We start from the raw sequence: 22,286 nt of genomic DNA, 5'->3' as shown, positions 1-22,286 counted from the left end.
TTTGTTGGCTAGATGGCGCTTCACACTCGCCCGTCATCCTCTCGAGATAATTTCGTTGAGGTCTCATTTTATTAACTTTCAGAGCAACAGGTGGTGCAATTTTTTATTCCTCGGTCACATGCATTATCAGCATTCAACATAGAGAAAGTAGCCTGTAATAATAAACTATTATAAATATGAATCATAATTTATATAAAAAAATTTATAAAAATTAAAATAAATATATACATTTATATATATATATATATATATATATATATATATATATATACAAAATTTATTTATTTATATTGGTAATAAAAGATTCAAAGAGTACACTGGTAAAATGTGTGGCAACAAAATTCAATTCAACCTCGCGTGTTAGGAAAGCTTACGCAAGCTTATGACGAATGTGTGCATGACGTCATATTTGTGCGTCATGTATTTTTAGATTATAAACATTGGATTAATGTGTGTTTCTGTTTTGTATGTGTTGACTGACAATGCATTTGCTTGTACATGTATTTGTTATCTGAAGCTTCATCAAAGCGTTCGACGATTAATTTTATTTCATTCCATTTTGTTGTTGTTGCTTTTATCCAACGATCATTTCGTGTTTCGACAATGGTTTCTAACAAAAAAGAAGTGTCGTTTCATTCTGTTCTGGAGTTTTATTGTTTTGTTCATCGGTAACAACTTGTTTGAGCCATGCAACGCTATGGATGGTTACATACTACTCACGTGATAACAATAAATTTATTCACACGTTTGTTCATACATCTGTACATACATACAAACACGATTTATAAGGATGAAGTGTTATCAAATATTCATATTATCGCTTCTCGGATTTGATTTTTAGGATATTTGTATCAATAGGTCTTATCAATCAACTTTATTTCGTTTTTATGACAAAAAAAAAATCCTAAAGCTATGAATTATCTCAAAAATTGTAGAAACGTTCTTCAGTCTTGGAAATGAAGATGTGCGTTTATACACATGGCCACAAAGATACATACATTTTTTTATCTTTTTTTGACCACAACCATTTAACCATTTACACGCCAGTGTAATCCAATCCTGTACATTCCCTCCACCAACAAAGAGATAAAAATTTTTACAAATGCAATTAAACTACATAACGCTGTCTTCCACTCTTTCTTTCTTTTGACTACCGGTTATTCAAACCGCATATACAATTGGAACAGTCGCATGAATATTCGCTGGACACGCGCATATGCATGAATCGTCGTCAGTGATGCGTGAAGCTCTCACACTATGATGAACACTTGAATCTGAACAATACTGAAGCTTTAATAATTTATTCACATCGTGTTCTAGTTTTTTTTCGTACAAGCATTCAGATGTACAAATCTCAAAGAAATGTAATGCCCCATAGAATGGCCAAAGAACGAAATGGCAGTTAAATTATCAGCATGTCTTGTCTACATCGTTGCATACCTCCTGTTTTGTATTCCAATGCGAGCGAGGTGAGAGAGTTGGTTAAAATGATTTCAATCATATGATTGAAAATTTAAAATACAATGCTGGTAAAAAGGTTAAGACTTTCTCGTTTTTCTGATGTAACTTACGATATACCTTGGCTAAAATTTATATACAATCTTAACCATTCAGCAGCACTGTTTGTGGATTACTATAAAATGGCAATGATTCCCAGCTGAAAATAATTTTCAAAATTATTGATTCAACTTATCATTTGGCTTTATCAATTGTATATAAACAACAATGATGGTATTATAATAACTTTTTTGAAAATATATTCAATAAAAATTATGAAAATTATGATGATAATGGTGTGATTATGAAGATTATGATGACAACGAATCAGATGCCTTGGTCATTGGTAATGATATTTTATGTCAGCAATTATTAACATCTTTTGTGGCATGTTATTATTTAGTTTTTTAATGTTTTGTTATCACTCACTCACTTTCTTTTCATCAACAAGATTAACACAAATTTTATCATTTACCGTCAGTATCAAACCCGTATTTCACAAAAATTTTAACTCAAAAATTTTAAAATCTGAAACATCAATGGTAAAAAAATCATCAGATTTATACTTGAACAAGAAAAAATTTAATTGGTTTTGAAGCAAATTTTCAAACGTCAAGCTGTGTTGCTGCCTAACTGAATATGTGTGGACGTACGAAGTCATAGAGTGGACGAATAATTGTTTTACATATTAAATTTTATATGTGTACCTTAATTAAAAAATATTTAACCGCCGAAAATATGAATCTATTGAAAACCGCTGGTTACCACTGTTACGCACTTGGTTGGCTGTAGTTTTAATGGCGTAAAAGAAAAAATTATAAATTCAATTATCGTCTGCTTGAAACACTCGAACAGAAGTTCTCAACAGATTAGGAGAGCGTGACGTCACGATGAAATCTCCAGAGATCCCGCCTCAAATCGTTGTTCTACTTCACGCTGAGCATGGGTGTAAGTTATGTATGCGCGTGTGTTTGCACAATTCGAAATCATTTTAAACAATTTTTTACTGGTACGTATTGGTGTTTTCTTACTTATTTCACACCTGAGTATGTACGTGTGTTTGAATGTGTTTCATCAACATGTCTTGAATCGCAAGCACACATCATTTGATAACGTTTAATAGTGAATGTGCGTGTTACTTTTTTCATCCTTTGAGAACTCAGAATCTGACAGACGCAGTAGATGAGCAGATGTTTCGTATAGTTACGTAAGCAAGCTTGCTTGATTAAGAAATAACATAAAAAAACGTGATTTAATTTGATATTAAATAATGACTTTGGAGAAAAAAGTAGGTGTGAACAAACATGCACTTTAAACTATGATAAAAAACTTAACGAACCGACAGAACCTTTAGTTTAAGTGCATTGAAGTGCAGTACGGCTCTGAAGCATTTTTAAGTATGTTGACCTTTGCACTGAGAAGCGATTAAATTGCTTTTTATCTAAAAATGATTTCACATCAAAAAATTATTTGTCGAAATTTGTATGTGCCCTTATCAATTATTTAGCAATTGTTTAAAATTTCGTGGCACGCTACTGTTAGACCTGAGCAAATTCAAAACGTCAATAAAATTTCAAATTGCTTTAGTAAAGTCATATTTAATAGTTGAATAACTACCCTTTAATTTGGCAGTCATTGTTGTTTGTTTCATAATTCAGTAAAATACGAAACGTGATGCACATACAGAATGTGCAAATGTTGTTTGAAGATTTCAACAATTAGATAGTTATAAAACTTTAAAAAATAATATCGTTGTGTTATGGAAGTGAAAATTTTAGAATATTTCAACCCACCGTCAAATGTGTTTGTTACTGTCAGAATCTCAGGCTGGTCAGATGCAACAATGTCCTTTCGTTATGAGTATAAGTTTGTACAACGTTCAAAAAAATATTGATTAATGTAACGTACATTTTTTGTATTACCAATGTCTAAATGGACATTCTGTTTAATGCGTTTATGTATATAATTACATGCAATTTCTGTAAATTCACATTTAAACGAACAAAATTAAAATTTACATAAAACGTCTTGATACAATCACACTAAAACACACACGCACACACAAACATACACACACATACATACACACACATACATACACACACGTACATACACACACATACATACACACACATATAGACACACACATACACACACACATACGCGCGCGTACTCAAATTAGTGCTGTGTAAAGTCAAAATAGTATAAAGTGAAGTTGTTATGTTAAATTACGCCGGCAGATGGCCGAAGCTGTCGGCGGTGGCGATAATGATGTCGTTAGTGGAGGTTGAGCCGGCTGTCATCGTGTGCGTGATGACAAAAGTTAATAAAAGCTTCTGTCGTGTTGGAGTGGATGGATAGATGAGTGGATGGATGGATTGGTTGGTTGGTTGGTTGGTTGATTATTTGATTAGTTGATTAATTGATCGATTGGTTGGTTGATTGGTTGATTGATTGATTGATTGATTGATTGATTGATTGGTTGATTGATTGATTGATTGATTGATTGATTGATTGATTGATTGATTGATTGATTGATTGATTGATTGATTGATTGATTGATTGATTGATTGATTGATTGATTGATTGATTGATTGATTGATTGATTGATTGATTGATTGATTGATTGATTGATTGATTGATTGATTGATTGATTGATTGATTGATTGATTGATTGATTGATTGATTGATAAATGAGCATCTATTGTTGAAAGTGTTTCATAATTATTTAACAAAATTTGCTGAAATATTTAGTTATCTTTAGTCGTTTGATTTTAGTTTATGTTCGAAATACTATATTGGTTATTGCTTTTGTTTGCAAGTATGAGTTCACACGTGTCTAGAAAAGTCTGCACATATTATTCTATATAATAAATATTACATTGTTCAATCGTGAAACATAAAATAGGTGGGAAAATATAAATATGCAGCATTCCACATCAAAGAAAATTGCATTTTCAGTCATGAAGACGCTAAATTATTAAATAGGCAGATAATGACAACGACACATATGCCCCATTCATATACATATGTATATTTTTTGCCTCATTTGCCATTACGCACACACACACACACACACACACACCTTTATATTTATAATAAACATATACACATCCATCACGACAAACAAACCTTAGATACCCGTACATGCATACACATTGAGAGACGTACTGTACATTCAGGCATTCATTCGAAATGAATAACCTAACTTTCAATTGATCAGCAGAATGCAATGCAATTAACCCAGCATCAGAGGACGCGTGAATGATCATAGCCAGCCAGCATGGTCAGTCATGCACGAACCTGCTAGCAGTAGCCACACGGAATTTCATTAGCACTCTTTGCTCTTGTTAATTGTCCAACTTCCGATGTTTTGTTTGTTGTTTTGTTACATCTGCTCGCATATTTATTTAATAGAAAATAATCTCACACTTTTTTGGGGGCTGAATGGAGAGCAGTAGGAATTGAATCTGTATTCATTTGATTTCCTAAAGCAAAAACCATAAATAGGGCGCTTTTAGTATTTAAATGCGTGTATATGCAAATTAAATGAAATAATCTATTTCTTTCATCTGATAATTTCCACTGAGAATCTCTAGCGATGAAGATTGAATTCTCAGAGTACTTGTGCGGTGAACTATGGGCCGCATTCTATAATCTCTCCTTGCCTCTTATACGTATTGACGTCCATGCCCGATAGCTCAATCATTGTATCATCGCATCGCTGCTTTGTTGATTTGTCTGTCTATCTGCATTGTTGTGTGTGTTTGTCGGTGTGTGTGTCTGTGTGTATGTTAGCTGCACGTCTAAATTTACTTCGTTTTTTATAGTTGATGGGCAACAAGACTGGATTGGAACATTTTGAAGGTGCCGGAATTTTTTTAAATTCTTGATTACTTGAAAATATGCGAAGATGATATGTTATAGTGTTGTTATTTTTACAACATTGGTGTAAAAACGTAATAATAATTTTGTTCACAAATTTTTTAAATGAAAAATTATTGTGCTGTTCGCAAATTTTGGCAGCAATGTTTTCATTCCAGCATGTTTGAAAAGATTTTAGTTTAGACTATAAAAAATATTTAAGAGGCATTAAAATCAGTGATTCATATGTCGAGCTCAGCAGGAAATATTCATGTTAGACAGGATAATAAAGAAGTATTTCAAAAGAAGACGACCAAGAGACAGTAATTAAAATTATAAACGCTTTGTGGCAGCAACACAAGAAGCACTATTACGTCATAATGACACGTGATATTTTTTTTCCTTCTGATTCGTTGGTTCCATTCATGGCAAGAAACATGAATGCGAAATGGAAAAATGTCACCGCGTGAATGTCCGTTTCAATCGTTCCTCTTTCCGTGTCCCCCCTAAATGTAATTTTCAACATCAGGAATTTTTTTTCAATCTCACTTATTTTTTAGGTTTCAACTTTTTTTAGAATGTTGTTTCGTGCTTAGATCAATTATTTATTTGTAACAATAATTTTTAAATTCAATTTATTGATGTTTTGTTTTAAAATTTTAAGAGTTGAAACATTTATTCATCATCTTAACACCTCTAATTGTTATGTTCAAATATTTTTTTCAACATATTTATTTATTTTTCTGTTTCAAAGCAAGTCACTTATTTATTCATACTTGTGTAGCACGTTAACTTTCAAAGCAAATTTCAACTCAATCACTCTGCCAACTGCAACATAGCACGATCAACATTCATAACAACACAACCTATTGACTAAACCTTTCATTACTGAAGCAAATTACCATCATCAACTCCTCCCATCAACGTGAGATCGTCATAGCGTTTACTGCACTGACAAACAGTTGTTACATCATAAAGATTCAGACCGCACAAACCGATGCAGCACATTTCTAGAACTAAGGTAATATTTAAAAAATCATAAACCAACAACCCAAATGGCTAACAATTTTAATTTTTTTAAACTCAAACAATAAAGGCATACGTGCGATGCATTTGCTTGTACATGTATTCGAAAGCAACCCCAAACTACCAACATATACTCAATCTCAACATATAAACAAAGAGACCCAGCGAGAAACTTACATTACAGACTACAGAGCGATATAAGGCATAAGACCAATGCAAACAGAAACAGAAGGACATAAATCAGACACGAAGCCAGCGTACACACATGCACGTGCTCGTGTTTGTGTGTGTGCCACTGTTTTTTGTGCGAGTTCTTGAGATACTTCATTAATATTCATGAGGTGCTTAATGGTGGTGCGGATTAATCAAAAAGTTTGCTTGCTTTGTGACATGGCTTTTGTTTTTTTGACATATTCATGAAATATGACTTGGGCTTTGAAAATATTTGTCTGAGTGCCTTTTTACCTTATGCCGTTTTCCACTTCTGTGTAATTTTTTTTAATTTTTAAAATGTATTTGTTTGATAAATTTATGATATCCGAAAATTTGCTATTGCCTCATTATAAAACATTGAAGTATCTAATAATATAAAAGATTCTTCTTACTGTTTTCAACATATCGGAAACACCTTATTCCATAAACTGAAACATTATCATTAATTTTGTGCTGGAGCAATATGCATTATTTGTTTACTTAGACTTGAAAGGTAGCAACAAGTTCAGCAAACAAACGAAGATTGCGTTGACATCAAGTTACCATCACCCAATGTGAATAGCGCAATGGCTTACATCATTTTGGGGTTATTTAATAGTTTAATTTTTATGGTTGTTTTTGCTGAATTATGATCATTTTTTTATTTTTTATACTATGTGGATGTGGCTCAACAAGCGCAAGCTTTTGGTCTTCTAGTGATTTGTTGAATAAATTATTATTGAATTGTCTTGTAATGTAATGCATTGATTTGCATTTTACTGCATTGTATTGTACTGCATTGCATTGTATTGTACTGCATTGTATTGTATTGTACTGCATTGTATTGTATTGTATTGTACTGCATTGCAATGTATTGTACTGCATTGTATTGTATTGTACTGCATTGTATTGTATTGTACTGCATTGTATTGTATTGTACTGCATTGTATTGTATTGTACTGCATTGCATTGTATTGTACTGCATTTTATTGTATTGTACTGCATTGTATTGTATTGTACTGCATTGTATTGATTTGTTTCAACTTCTCTCATAACTCGGTTAATTAAAAATAAATAGACTGAGACACTTGGTAAATAATGGAGATTGTATAATATGGACCAGCATGAAATTCTGTGACCATTTTGAATGCTTTAATTTTTCACAATTTGTTTGGCTCATAAAATGATTGTATCTCACGCCTGCCTTCATTAAGCTTAACTTCATTATAAGGCCTAGCTCGAGTGAAGTTAAGAGTTTCAAGTTGACTATAGACGAAAATGAGTAATAATTTTTAACGATGGTCCAACAAATTTATTGACATCATGGTTATTGAAATTGTGGTTGCTAATAACGCACTAACATTAACATCATTAATAACATCAACGACATCAATGGTAGTAAAAAAACATCTACGGCATCAGTGGCAGTAAAAGAAATAACATCAAAAACAGTAGCAGTAACGTTGGTGCCACAAATCTTCATGTATCTTGAAAGCCGGTTCAATAGCAAGACAATTACACTACGTCAATATTTATACGGGCCGATTTTTTCCCGTGTACTGCATATTATTTATAACGTTATTACGTTCTAACATCTTATTTATAACGTACCGTTATATTACGTTCCTTGCGTGTTTTTGACTTGTAGGGTTTTCAGTCATTGGAGACAATTGTTCGGACGCATGCTAATCATCTAATAAATATTCCAGCATTCACGAAGAACATTTATAGGTCAATGTTTTTGAAAAACAAAAACTAATCTTTATATATTTTTACTTTAAAATAAAATAAAATACAAAGAATTTACAAAAAAAAAGAATTTTTTAATAGTAAAGCTGGTATATTCATTTACCCAAAAGCTTAGAAGCATTCACCTGTGACAAAACAACTGCCTACAAAACCCGTTCAAGACGGCACAATATATATTTCACGTACGTAACACAATACAGAACCTCTAATAACATGCCGTTTAATTCAAATAAACATGTCTTTTCGAATAAATTACAATTAAAAATACATAAAATAATAAAACCTATCAACAATATGCTAGAAATTTGAAAGCGTTTTTACTATAATAGTACATATAAACATGCAAAACCTTATACATATACTTGAAACGTAATCACAAACCTACATACATACAAACAATTGAACATGAACATACATAAATACAAACATGCACATACATACAAACAAACAAACATGCACATTTGTAAGCATCCACGTAAATCATGAACCCTTAGGGTCAAGAATGTTGTATAATTGTAATACACGTACTGAATATGCATCGTAATTCAAGCGTGGCGTGCAAATGCTAGCTGCTTTTGGTTTTTGCTGGTTTTTTGCTCTTTCTGTTGATGCTGTTGTTGATGTAGTAGTAGTTTTTGCGTTTGTTGTTGATGTTGTTGCTGCTGATGTCGTTCAAACAGTTCTATCTTTCACATTAATGTTCATAGTGGAGCCAGTGAAAAACATTTGTTATGTTGTTAATCCAGTAAATGCCGATGTTGATGAAGATGATGAGGATGATGATGTTGACGATGATGATGAGAAATCAGCAACATAACAACAATGTTGATCGTCTGTTTGTTATTAACTACTGCGTTTTTTTCTCTTTTTTTCCCTTTTTATGTTATTAATTTCCTTGATTTAATTTATTTATCTGCGTAAAGTCATCCGACATTGAAAACTGTTCAGTGTTTCAAATTAAAAATTTTGATTATTAAAAATTTTATAATATAAATTTGGCAATTTGTTCGTAGCGTAAATTTTTGAAAACATGTGTAACTTATGTATGAACAACGAGAGAAACACAGAAAGTGCATCCAATATCGCAATCAATCATGAAGGAAGGATGGATACAAGTATTTTAATACATATCAATTAAGAGATATAAAAATAAAACTGCATAGTATAACATTGGCCTTACAAAAATAACGCTACATAACATAAAATGTATCACAACGAACACAACAACTTCATCCGAACAAGACCTCACAACAACAACAACAACAACAACAACAACAACAACAACAACACTAATACCGGTTTTACTCTGTCGAAAGCCTCACGACCACATTATTTCCTAATTAGATTTCCTTATCAAAGGATAGGCCTATACGATGTTAGCCAATCAAATCTGCAAAAATAATAACCGACGTGCTGCAATTTCTTTGGCGGCAGCACCAAATGTAGTCACTGCAGCCGACACCAGGTACTGCAGTCACAATCTCTACACTCACCAATGCATTCAAAAGACATCAAACTCAATCTAACTCATTAACAACAACAGTCACAATTCAACAATTCTTCAACAGAGCAGTAAAAAAAAAGTTTATAAATTTGAGAAGCCCCAACTTTTGGATAAAGAACTGCAGCAACAAAGACAAACAAACACCTGAAAGTTTTTTCTTTAAAGTCATTTTCCGCACTTTGAACAACCACCATTGCATATTTCACAAAACAGACAAACTAAAAACAAAAGCAACAACATTCAGAAAAGTTTGTCGCATGAAAACAAACATTTTAAACACTTAATTGCATTTTTTTCTTATGTTTATTTTATAAGTTTGAATGACTTTTTGCACTGTCACCTCAAGATATATAAATCTAAAAATAATTCAAGGTGTGGCTAAAACTGAAGAGTTTTTATGAACGAAAAGTTAAATTTTTCAAAGTCTAACAAATGAATAAATATTAACAAAACATTGAAAATTGTGGATAAATCTTAAAATATAATTTTAAAAAGTTTTTATGAATTTATTGATTTTCGATTTAATTATTTCAAAAAACTAAATTGAAAAATATTTACTGCTTGAAAAACCATTTTGTATATAATACACATGGATAAATTCGTTAAGTTACCACCCAAATATCATACAATTACACACGAATATATGAAATACAAAACACAAATAATTTTGGCCTTTAGAGAAACATGAATGAATCAGGCAACACCACAGAAGATAGTTGTCACGATAGAGAATTGTAGATTCAAAAAAATAATTTGCATCACACCTCAGCAAAAAAGGGAAAGAAAAAGAAAGAGCGGGAAAGATAAAGAGAGTGCAAAAGAAAGAGAAACAACAAAACTTTTGCATGGTAATAGGCAGCATATGTTCGCCAGTCAAATGTTACATGATGTAAAGTATTATTTAGTAGCGCAATAAAAATTGGGTCAATGTGGAACGTACCTACACTGATGGGTAATTCTTTTTCCGCGCCTTTTTAAAATATGTTCACGTGCCAGATGGATGTTATTATATCTTGATGGTTAACTTGAATTAAAATTGGTGTTGGCTGTGTTTATTAACATTTCATTGCCCGCTTCAAATAGGTTTATGATAATGTTACTGGTAATGTTATAAATTTGTGAATGAAATTAATGCATCGCCAAACAGATAATCATAGATTTTATTTTTCCAGATACAACTAGGTCAGACGGAGAAAAACATTTATAGCACTTTAATTGTATACTCTTTGGGTAAGGCGTTTTGTGACAACACACACACAGATACACACACACACAAGCACACCCAAATTCACGTTCACACACTCACACACGCACATATTATGGATAACTTTACGCGCGATGGAACATTTTGGAGCTGGCAATTCAACAATTTAGACTCAAAATAAACATCTAACAAATATTCCGGAAGTACAAAACTCTGGTAACCACCATCAATTACTTTTACGTTACCTACCTTATTCTAACTACCTTGTGTAAAACTCGCCATTTTAAAGCATCTGATGTTTTATCGAAAGCCAAATTTACACTCAAATTTTAACAAAAAATAAGTTGAAACAAACTGTGCATACGAACGTTGAATAAATATAACCGCTTGGAAAAAAAAACACCACAAAGACAAGCTCGGATGGAACATGCACAACCCTCTGAAGCTGGCGTACGCGAACTTGTACGCGCGTTTGTACATCCACGCACACGAACCAAACGATGTCACCATGGCAACGATGAATGTAACCAAAGACACCTAATAAATCAGTCCATTATTTACTCTGGCGAAGCACTTTTTCTCGCTTTACTTTCCTGTTTTCTTGCCGATGTTGTTATTCTAGACTTGTTTTGCGGCCTTAATGTTTTGCCGTGGTTGTGGTTGCTGCAAATGCTACTACTGCCTATTGCAATTTTGTTGTTGCCGTTGTTGCTACGGATGTTGTAGTTGAATTTTGACGTGTTGCTTTATTTGATAAAATTATTTTTGAAATTAGGGGTTATAGTTGGTGTTTTGGTTGGTGTTATCATCGTTTTATTCATTTGCAGTATAATTAATTTTAGTGTTGCTTTGTTGTCGTTGTCGTTGTTGGTGTTGGTATGTTGATATTGTTATAACTGCGTGAATGGACACTATATAATTAATTATTGTTACCTTGTTATACTTGTTATCTTCGCTATTCATAAACCATAGAAACTTTTCATACCATAGAGGATGTAAAATCTACCGTGGAGGGTATATAAGGGGCAGGAGTAGCTAGGTTTGAAGCGAGATTTGAAGCGAAGCTGTAAATGTGATTTATGTAGCTGCTTGGATTAGTTTAGTGTTTTTATTGCTGTTGGCATTCGAATAAACATTCAACCAAGTTTGCGTTTGAAGCAGTTGCGTTCATCTATCGGAAATCTTGAACCTACAGAATAACGATAACTTGACGATCGTTGGAAGCTACAACACTGGTGCTGGAAATATAGAGATCTTTTAAATTATAGCATCGGTGTCGGTTGTTACGAGCGTTAAAGTGTTACATCAATATTTTGTAGTTATTGTTTTTGTTGTATAACCTCCATGTTGCTGCCTTTTGAAGTCAGCGCTTACAACTTTCTTACCGTTATTTTATAGCAATTGTAGCGGATTGAATTTTGTTTTTATTGAGTCTGTTAGGTTGTTTCAGTTTTTTTTATTCATTTTTTTTATATAAAATTGATTCTTCAATTTGACATTACATTCAGAACATTTTAATTGCTATCATCATCATTATATTCAAGAACAGTTAGTATCATTAACGTAGATTTATCAGTAGGTGGAAAAAAATTAAACACTCCCAAAAATTTCCAACAGTGCTCCACGTTTCTATAAAAGGTTTTCTTTTTTTCACAATTCACTACATGTTTACAATTTAGGTTACATGTAGGATAAACACGTGTGTAATGCACATGCATATTTTTTGGTATTTAGGTATGCACGCATACATAGATGAATAACGATATAAATGCATGAATAATGATATACATACATAGATAAAAATACACGGATAGTGATAAACATAAATGGAAATGAATACATGGATAATGATATTCATACAAACATGGATATGTGGATTACACGTAAAAAAGTATTCTTACTCAGCGTAATGCAAACACGAAGGGGTTGTTTGGTTCTCTTCCAGTTGAAACGATGTGCACTTGAATGCCTGCTTGCCTGAAAAAACATCAATCAATAGTAGAGAATTATTTTTATTTTGTGGTGCACTCAACTGTAAAGAATGAAGACGGTGTTTTGTTTTAACAAGGATTATTTCCAGATTACGTTCGTGTTTGTTTAATTGTTTTTGAGGTGATCGAAAAAATGTTTTCTTACGTGTGACAGTGGTTGTTTGATATGGAATTGTTTGATTTAGTTTATAAATAAATTTCCACTTGTTTTGATGTGATTAAAAATAATTTAGCTTTACCGTTTATATGATAAGACTGAGTTGTTTATAAACACGAGAACATATTAATCTCTTATTTGAAATATCTTTTCAGAAGAATCATTAAAGAAGCGTTAAAATATTTTTTAACAAAAACCATCTTCACTGCTATTAATGTTCCTATTTATACGAATGTGGTCTTTTTTTTTCAAATATTTTTAGTGGGTCAGTTTTGAATGTGCGAAGTGTTTATTAACCATCCACCTGAGCAAGTATCATTCAAAAAACATTTAAAAGTATAAAAAATTGAGGCATTCACTAACGAAAACAAATAAAGCGGAAACACAAACAACACAACTCTCCAAACAACAACATTCCCACCATCATCGTTTACAAAATACCAACATCAACAACACAAAATTTACCAACGAAAACCACACTCCTTCACAAACAATAAAGCATACAACATCTTCACGGTAGTATAAATCCACATTTTACACCAACTAGACTAACCTTTGGCAATCGTTTCCCTCTGAATAATTTATATTATCTTAATTAATATGTCAACCTCTATGGCGGAACCATTGATTTGGTCATGTTTGCGTTATAATGAAATATCACTGGAGTTATGTTTTTTGGCTCTGCTGCCCTTTTCTCCCTTGCCTACTCACATCAAATTACGAAATGCTCTGAACCACAAATTTCTGAATAATTTATGAACGTGGAAAGATATAATTGCGTTAATTCTGACGTTTACATTTATAATTTTTACATCCCGTCTCAATTACTATTATTACTTTGCTTATTATTTCATCAATTTTTTTATTATTATATTTTTTAATTCATTTATTTTTTGTTATGAAAAAAAATTGCATTTATGTTGTGAACTGAAAATATTTTCTGATTAATGAAGTTTTATATATGTAATTGAATGACGGACAGCAAAGACGTTTATATATGAATCAAAGCCAAATAAACTCAGATAAAACAGTCGATAAATTCTGCTGGTAAACAACCCATCTAAAAATTCACACACGCACACATTCACACGCGCACACATACACATATGCACTTAGGCATACGCACATACGCAAAAACACACGCACGCACACACAAGAAGCTCCTACAACAACAAAATATGACAAATAAAACAACAATGTTGATGATGTTGATACAAATTAAATAACGTGATGATAGTAATGAGGTGGAAAAACCGGAATGATGATGGTGATAATTATGAGCAAACGATGATAATGATGATCTTCACTCAAATGTTTAAAAATGTTGCATGAAGATGTATGAAGCAGTTGTTTTCACATGCAATTATTCACTTGCCTCATTAGACATTTCGCAAACAAAACAAACGAACAAAACAAACGAACGAACGAACGAACAAACATGGAATGCACAATGCAGCAGTCTGGTGTGCGTACTCCTATTCACGCGATACATCTTCCACGTTTCAATGGAGGCCTCCACAAATTATAATTTCCAGTTCATTTTAACTAAAAAAAGCACTCAAAAAATGTATGAATGAAATAAACATACACAAGTGACAGACAACACGCCATTCTTAACACATATTTATTAATTAATTAAAATATGCCAATACATTTATACCTAGGTCCTCGATATGAATAGATTAATATTTAATATCCCTTTACACGCGTGCACACACGCAACCCAACGGCGCAAACGTAACGAGACATACAAACCTAAACGGAAGCAGACCATAGAAAATGTAGCAAAGAATCGAAAACATTTTTATCGAACGAGACATTCTGGCGCCAATCGCATTAATTATCGCTCATCTTACTTTCTTTGTTTTTGTACGTTTGCGTTTGCTATGTTTTGAACATTGTAACCCGACTGTTCGATGTTTCCAATGTTCCATATTTGTTTCTTTGTTTGCCTGTTTGTTTGTCTGTTTGTTCATCTGTTCGTTTGTTTGTTTTTAAACTTGCCATGAATTCTAAATAGTTTTTCACTTTTTTTTCCAATTGACTGAAACAAAAGAAGCTCGGTTGTTTCGAGAACTGCAGGTGTGTCAACGTTTTTCACATTGAAAAATGTTGGCAAGAAAACTGGACATTCAAATTAGAACGAATCATTTTTTGTTCAAATTACTTTGAGTAACAATTTAATGATGAACAAAATTATAATATGTACTGTTTTCCAGGTCTTAATTTTGAAATTTTTCTTGAAATTGTTAATAAAAAAAATATGAGAGGCAAAAACTATCAGTCAAAAGCCAAACTTTCAATGAAGTAATGAATCAATCAGCCGATCAGTCAGCAGCAATCGATCCATGGAACAGCAAAGCAATCAATCAAAAAGAGCTGTCGCCTTCATTCATTACGCACACATGCATATATGCATGAGAGGAATCGTTCAACCTCGCTTCTTCATAACTTAAACCGGAACCAGAGATTTCTACCTGTTCAGGTGCTCGGCCAATCAATCAATGCACATCAAGGATCTTTTTAAAATGATCATCTCTCTATATGTCCCTGTTTTTTTTATTTTGTACTCTTCTCTATGTGTAGATGTTTTTGTATGAATTGTAGAAGTTTCAACGTGTATTGGTTTGTTTTGCTGTTCATGCATGCATGTAGATGTAACTCTGATATGGCATGAATATCACGTGTTTCTACGTTCGTTCTTTTTGAATGGCGCGTAACATGTTTCTGTGAGACGCTGCATATTTCAGCTGAAAATAATGAAAAGACGATAAGAGACCTGACGATGATAATGATAATAATTATAATAATGAAGATGATAATAATATAATGACTAAGCTGTTGATGACGACGCGAATATTAATGATGAGAAAAACGGTGTTATAGAGGACAAGGAAGATGACGATTATGAGGATGGTGACAACGAACTTCTTGTAGCGATGACGCTGGTGACGATGATGACGATAATGATGAACGATGATGATGGCGATGATGATTGTGGGTGGGACGACGACGATGATGACGACGACAACGATGATGATGACGTTAGTGACGATGATGAATAGGATGACGATGATGATGACGACGACGAAGATGATGACGGTAGCAGTGATGATAATGTGTTGCAGAATTTTTATAGCATGCGTGTAGGAGGGCAGTTAATTGTTCCCAAGCAGCAAGCCCGACTATTTGTACATGGTTTTTAATCTTGTTTTTTCTAAACATTAATTAAAGGAATGATATTTTCCAATGATAAAATTTTTATAAATATAAAAATTATATAGATTTTCAGAGAGATTAACTATATGACATTAATATATGTACCATTCAGCGTGTTTGCATTGCAAATGAATTAGAGTTTATCGATTGCCAGATAGCGAGAATCACACATTCAACGATGGTAGATAATGTTCAATTAGCCGTGTTGTAAATAAACATTAAACGCCTAGATACAAAAATTCTAGGTTACTATTTCATATAAATTCTAAAAGTTGAATTTGAATGAACAGATTAAAGATCTCATTCTTTAATGCTGCTAAACAATTCGAGTTCATGTGTGTGACGGCAGATATTATTGAAATTCAATTGAGTTTTATTAATGGTCTTTAACGTTGCCTTTTTTTTCACAAACGAATAACAGTCATTTTCTCAATGATTACAAAATTATTTTTAAACCTTATTTTCCACAAAAATAACTTGCCATTAATTTTAACTTGGACTCTCGTGGTAAGCCATGCAATTTTATTCCAGGTTGAAAAAAATCACGTTGTCCAAACATAAATGGGTTATTTAACGTATATATCGTAAGCCAAACACTTGATCATCAAATGACACTGTACAATGTAACCAGGATCCTCACAGTATTACAACAACATCAACGCTACACGAACACCACTGGAGCATCGTCGAAACAACCGCAGCCATGTAAACAAAAGTTATCCAAAGATTAATAATCGATAGATGATGAAATAAATCATGCAGACGATAGTTATCGTGCTCATATTCATGATCTTTTGTTCTTCTTTACTTATAATTGAGACTATCCCTAGCATGAGATTCAAAGATAGTATAAATACAAAGAAACATAAAATATACAAACCTACTAAAGATACGGAACATTAAAATTACGAAAATTTATAAGCTACACTTGTACACATATCGTGCATTTTAATGATATCAAAATTTTTTGAAAAATAGTTCAAATGCATATTAAAATGGCCTGAAGTGTTTTAGTGATTGTTATAAATCAGTCTTCTTTACAGTAAATAAAAACTTTGAAGCAGCTTTAAAAATAAATTGAAAAATAAGTTACTACATTTTCTTTCGTAGTTATTACAATCATTGCAAACTATAACAATTTATTTTTTAACAAAAATCAATACAAAGCCAATGCATCGTAATCAATATTAATTTTCAGCAACGACAAAACCAACAACAACCTGATAAAGTCTCAGCAACAATCGTATCAGAACGAAAAAAAAAACAATCGCATCTGATGGTGAAAAATTTTTTAATAACGAGTAACAAATCGCTTTGTCGATAGGAGCATCCCACATCAGGCACACAAAACCGATATCCCACATGCAGACCATCCCTGCAGATGTCCCAATCGTATCGATTTCTATTCTGTCACGGTTGCCAATTTTATCGGTATGTCGTCGGGTTTTATACTTGGATTGTATTTTAATCAATCGAATGTTTTGTCTTGAAAATTAAACTAATGATTTTTCAAGTTTTTTTGAGTTCAGCGAAACTTGGAAATGTTTCACGATAACATTTTCAAATGAAAACAAATTTAGCAATTCGATACTCGCAATGAACAACACAAACAACAAAGACCATAAAATTCATCTGTTTAAGGGTAATCAAGAATGCAAAATAAATAATATAAATATCAATACGAATATAAACAATGATAAGCAGATCATAAATCGTGACATTAAATAAGCAATAGTATCAACACTGCAACTGCTTTTCAACCACACAGCAACAACACGATTGCTTAACAACAACACAGCAACCGCACGGCAACCACACAACAACTGCAGAGCAACCACACAGCAACCTCACAGCAACCACTCAACTGCCTAACATTGACGCAACAACAACTCTACACAATAATACAAGACCACACAACAACTACAGAAATTTAACAACACCCGACAAGAGCCCAACAACACACGGCGCCCGGCAACATATCACAACAACAGCAACATAACGCCACAACAGCACAACTAGGCAGAGTGCTATGACAATTGAAGAACACGGAAATCAATTTGGGATTCAGTCAATAGGGCATCCCATCCATCAAACGTTCTCATAAGTAGATCTCTATATTGTAACCAACTTGTGTAAACAAATATTTATTGTAATCTAAAATCTATGTGTATATATAGTTGTATATATAAGATATACCATCCGTGTACTTTTGCCTGTTGTATTATACCCACATACACTTGTGTACGTTATTTTACACGGTATAATTGATTGCTGTCTTGATTATTTTCAAACATATTCATCACACGGAACGTAAACAAATGTGTGTTGCTTGTTTCCATTGCTTTTTAATGATTGCGAAAATGAAGAATTATTTGGAAAAATGTGTAAAATATTAATAGTTAATAGTTTTATAATTTAATATTTCATAGCTTCAAAACATGGAAAACACATTTATCATAAAAATAGCCGAAATATTTTGAGATGCTTTGTAAGGCGCAACAAACACCCAGACAGACAACATTCGTCTCAGAACTCTCATTCACTGGAATGTAATCAGGCGTGAACATTAGGCCAAATTTTACATGCAAAACAGAATAAAATTTGTTCATCACGTTTATTTCCATGAAAAAATAATTATAATTTATATATTTTCCACAATTTATAAATAAAATCTAATTTTTTGAAGAATTAACACTCCAACAACAAATTGAAATATACGTACACATTTCCATGTACACCAATAACCTGTGATTTGTGTGTAAGAGTGTGTGTGTGTTTGTGTGTGGAAAGTTTGTGTGTGTATATATGCGTAAATATGATTACTAGGAAATAAACAGTTGAAAATATATAGAGAGTTCATGACCCGTCCAGTTTTTGCGCTTGGTTGGTCTCATAGAAGACATGTGTATGGTCCCTACCGGCGCCTGACCTTTGCAAAAGTACATAATATTTTTAAATGCTGCTACTGCTTGTGCTGTTGTATTTGTTGTTGTTCTTGATGTGGCTGTTGTGGTTGATGGTGTTGTGTCATTGTTGTGTTTTTGTTGTTGGGGTTGTTTTTGTTGTGTTTCTCATGAAAATAATTTTTTTTATTGTAGATGTTGTTGTTATTTATATTGTTATTCTAAACTTAGGCCATAAATTTTCTGTTATTCACTTTTGAGATGTTTTTTTTGTTGATCATAAAAATGTCGGCTTGAATGTTTCTAATCAACTTTATATTGATGTGGTTGTTTGTAACACACTCATTTTCTAATTCTAAGCAAAACAGTTTTATGGATGTTATCATTTGTTGTTATATATTTGTTCTTTGTTCATAGCTTTTGCTAATGTTGTTGTTGTTTATCGTAATACTGTATTTTCGTGGCTGGCAGTGAAATATGTATAGCGCATACTTTCTGTAGTTTGTATCGAGGTTGCTGCTGCTGTAGCGATGCTTTTCCATTGTGGAATAGTTTCATTAATTGACAGAGCTTCTGAGCTAACAAGTGCGTTGCCTCCACTCCATCGTTTACATTCAATATTATCTTTTTCTGCTCGTCCTATAAATTCGATAAGTGATGGAAATTTCATTTATCGGCCACCGTGTTGTGGTTTTTCTTCTGAATGTCTGTTGAAAAAAAATGTCGAATCTGTTGTTGTTCTTGTTGTGTTTTAAAGTTTTCACATTTTGATGTTTTGTTTGATACTAAATTATAATTTGTTATATGCTGTTGCTGGTCGTTCAACATTGCTGCGTGTGTTATTTTACATCGTTCTTTTTGCGTTAATATTATTTTTTGTCGATTCTGTTGTTGATATTTAGTTTGTGGCGGACCTAGAATGAAAGAAGGCGATGGTTCTACTGTTGCAGATGCTGCAATAAATCTTAATATCAGCGTTAAGTAAATGCCTGTCATATTTGAAGGCTACTACAAGATTTGTTGCACTCTCCTTGTCTCTTGATAGCACAAAAGCTCACAATAATACAAAAATTATCCAAACTTCCAAACTGTGCACAAATGTTTTCCTGTAATTTATCACATTAATATTGCTATAAGCAAAATTGATGAATTATAGGAGCAAAAGTATAAAAAATGTTAAACCTACATTGCACAGAAATTTGCAAGCAAACTATGGTAAAAAGATAGAAATATTTCCGCAATATTTGAAAGGGATTGAAAGGCAAATTCTGTCATCCGCCCGAAACAGTAATGAATTTGTTTGTTGTTGATTTTTTTCATATTTATGTGTCGTTGCGTTTTATATTACATATTCTAAATGGAGCTTTCCATTTGGTCGGCCTAACGAGAAAATATGACTGGTCTTTTCGAGAGCGCCGGTAATAAGTGTGCGAAGGCATGTGTGCCGCTATAAATACAACGTACAAATGCATTTGCCGCCATGTCTTCGTCTGAGTGTATCTGTGTGTGCGTGTCTGTATGTTTGTGGGTTGTTGTGTTTGTGCATGTGCGTTTGTGTGTGCATTGACGTGTGCGTACGTGTATGTGCGTGCGTGCGTTTATGTGCTTGTGACTGACAAACGTATTTAATTGTGCTTTCTCATAAAACTATAATAATATTTCAAATTATAATTTTTTTTAATTGTTCCTTGTTTCTTTAAATTTTTTTTGTTAAAATGTGAACAAAATTACGTTTGCGTAAGGTTGAAATAATTTTCATGTTACAATTGTTATCACATCGGTATTAAACACAAACAAACCGAAAATTAACGAGGCATTCATTGTCTTACAGTGTAGCCGCATATATGCGCTGTATCCAAGTAACCAACATTCCTATTGTTCATCCTCCACGATTGTCTGTATGCCGGTTGGTTGCTGGTGCCTCGATGTATATCATCTATCTATCTATCAATTTATCTGTCTCTCTCTCTGTCTGTCTGTTTGTCTGTCTGTCCGTTCTATCTATCTATCTATCTATCTATCTATCTATCTATCTATCTATCTATCTATCTATCTATCTATCTATCTATCTATCTATCTATCTATCTATCTATCTATCTATCTATCTATCTATCTATCTATCTATCTATCTATCTATCTATCTATCTATCTATCTATCTATCTATCTATCTATCTATCTATCTATCTATCTATCTATCTATCTATCTATCTATCTATCTATCTATCTATCTATCTATCTATCTATCTATCTATCTATCTATCTATCTATCTATCTATCTATCTATCTATCTATCTATCTATCTATCTATCTATCTATCTATCTATCTATCTATCTATCTATCTATCTATCTATCTATCTATCTATCTATCTATCTATCTATCTATCTATCTATCTATCTATCTATCTATCTATCTATCTATCTATCTATCTATCTATCTATCTATCTATCTATCTATCTATCTATCTATCTAATTTATATCACCTGTTTCATATCAGTACAACAGTTCAGTTGATAACTTCATCTGTCGTCATTGCAGCCATTAAGACATCAATGATAGGCTGAAACAAAATTTCAACTGCTGAAAATTTAGAAGAGATAATATGCATTCGATAGTTTTTGTCACCGACTCAATAGAGTGGATTTAATCTTTCTTTGTTGTTAAAAATGTTAAAAAATTTTTGTAATATATTTAAAACATTGCTTTATTGCTACAATCCAGAAAATTTTGCAAATGGATATTCAGACGTTTGGAGTGTTTGCGAAGAATGTGTAATAAAAATATTAACATTCACATCTCGATATTTTATACATAATCTTTAAAATCTGTTTCTTTCTGATAGCCATTACGTACATCACGTACATTTTAATTGCATCTCTCAGAGAAAACAACTTCCTATTCGCAAGCTCTCTAGCAATATACGTCCTGCTATGCTACAGTAAATGATTTCTAATTTTTCGTTAAATCTTGTGTTTGCCTC

General features: G+C 32.5%; 1 protein-coding gene across 1 annotated transcript; it reads right to left on the bottom strand.

Moving 5' to 3' along the window:
* Nucleotides 1–12,937: 12,937 nt before the first annotated feature.
* HELRODRAFT_160648 (hypothetical protein) lies at nt 12,938–17,776 on the bottom strand (the record flags this gene model as incomplete). The annotated part of the gene is made up of 4 exons (XM_009017595.1): nt 12,938–13,013; nt 15,041–15,136; nt 15,621–15,661; nt 17,624–17,776. 4 exons carry the CDS (start codon nt 17,774–17,776, stop codon nt 12,938–12,940), a joined length of 366 nt encoding a protein of 121 aa, XP_009015843.1.
* Between the last annotated feature and the right edge of the window lie 4,510 nt (nt 17,777–22,286).

The sequence above is a fragment of the Helobdella robusta genome (assembly GCF_000326865.2).
Source record: "Helobdella robusta unplaced genomic scaffold HELROscaffold_2, whole genome shotgun sequence".
In the NCBI taxonomy this organism is placed as follows: domain Eukaryota; kingdom Metazoa; phylum Annelida; class Clitellata; order Rhynchobdellida; family Glossiphoniidae; genus Helobdella; species Helobdella robusta.
The sequence above is the reverse complement of the archived record's forward strand: the minus strand, read 5'-3'. Positions and strand labels throughout refer to the sequence as shown.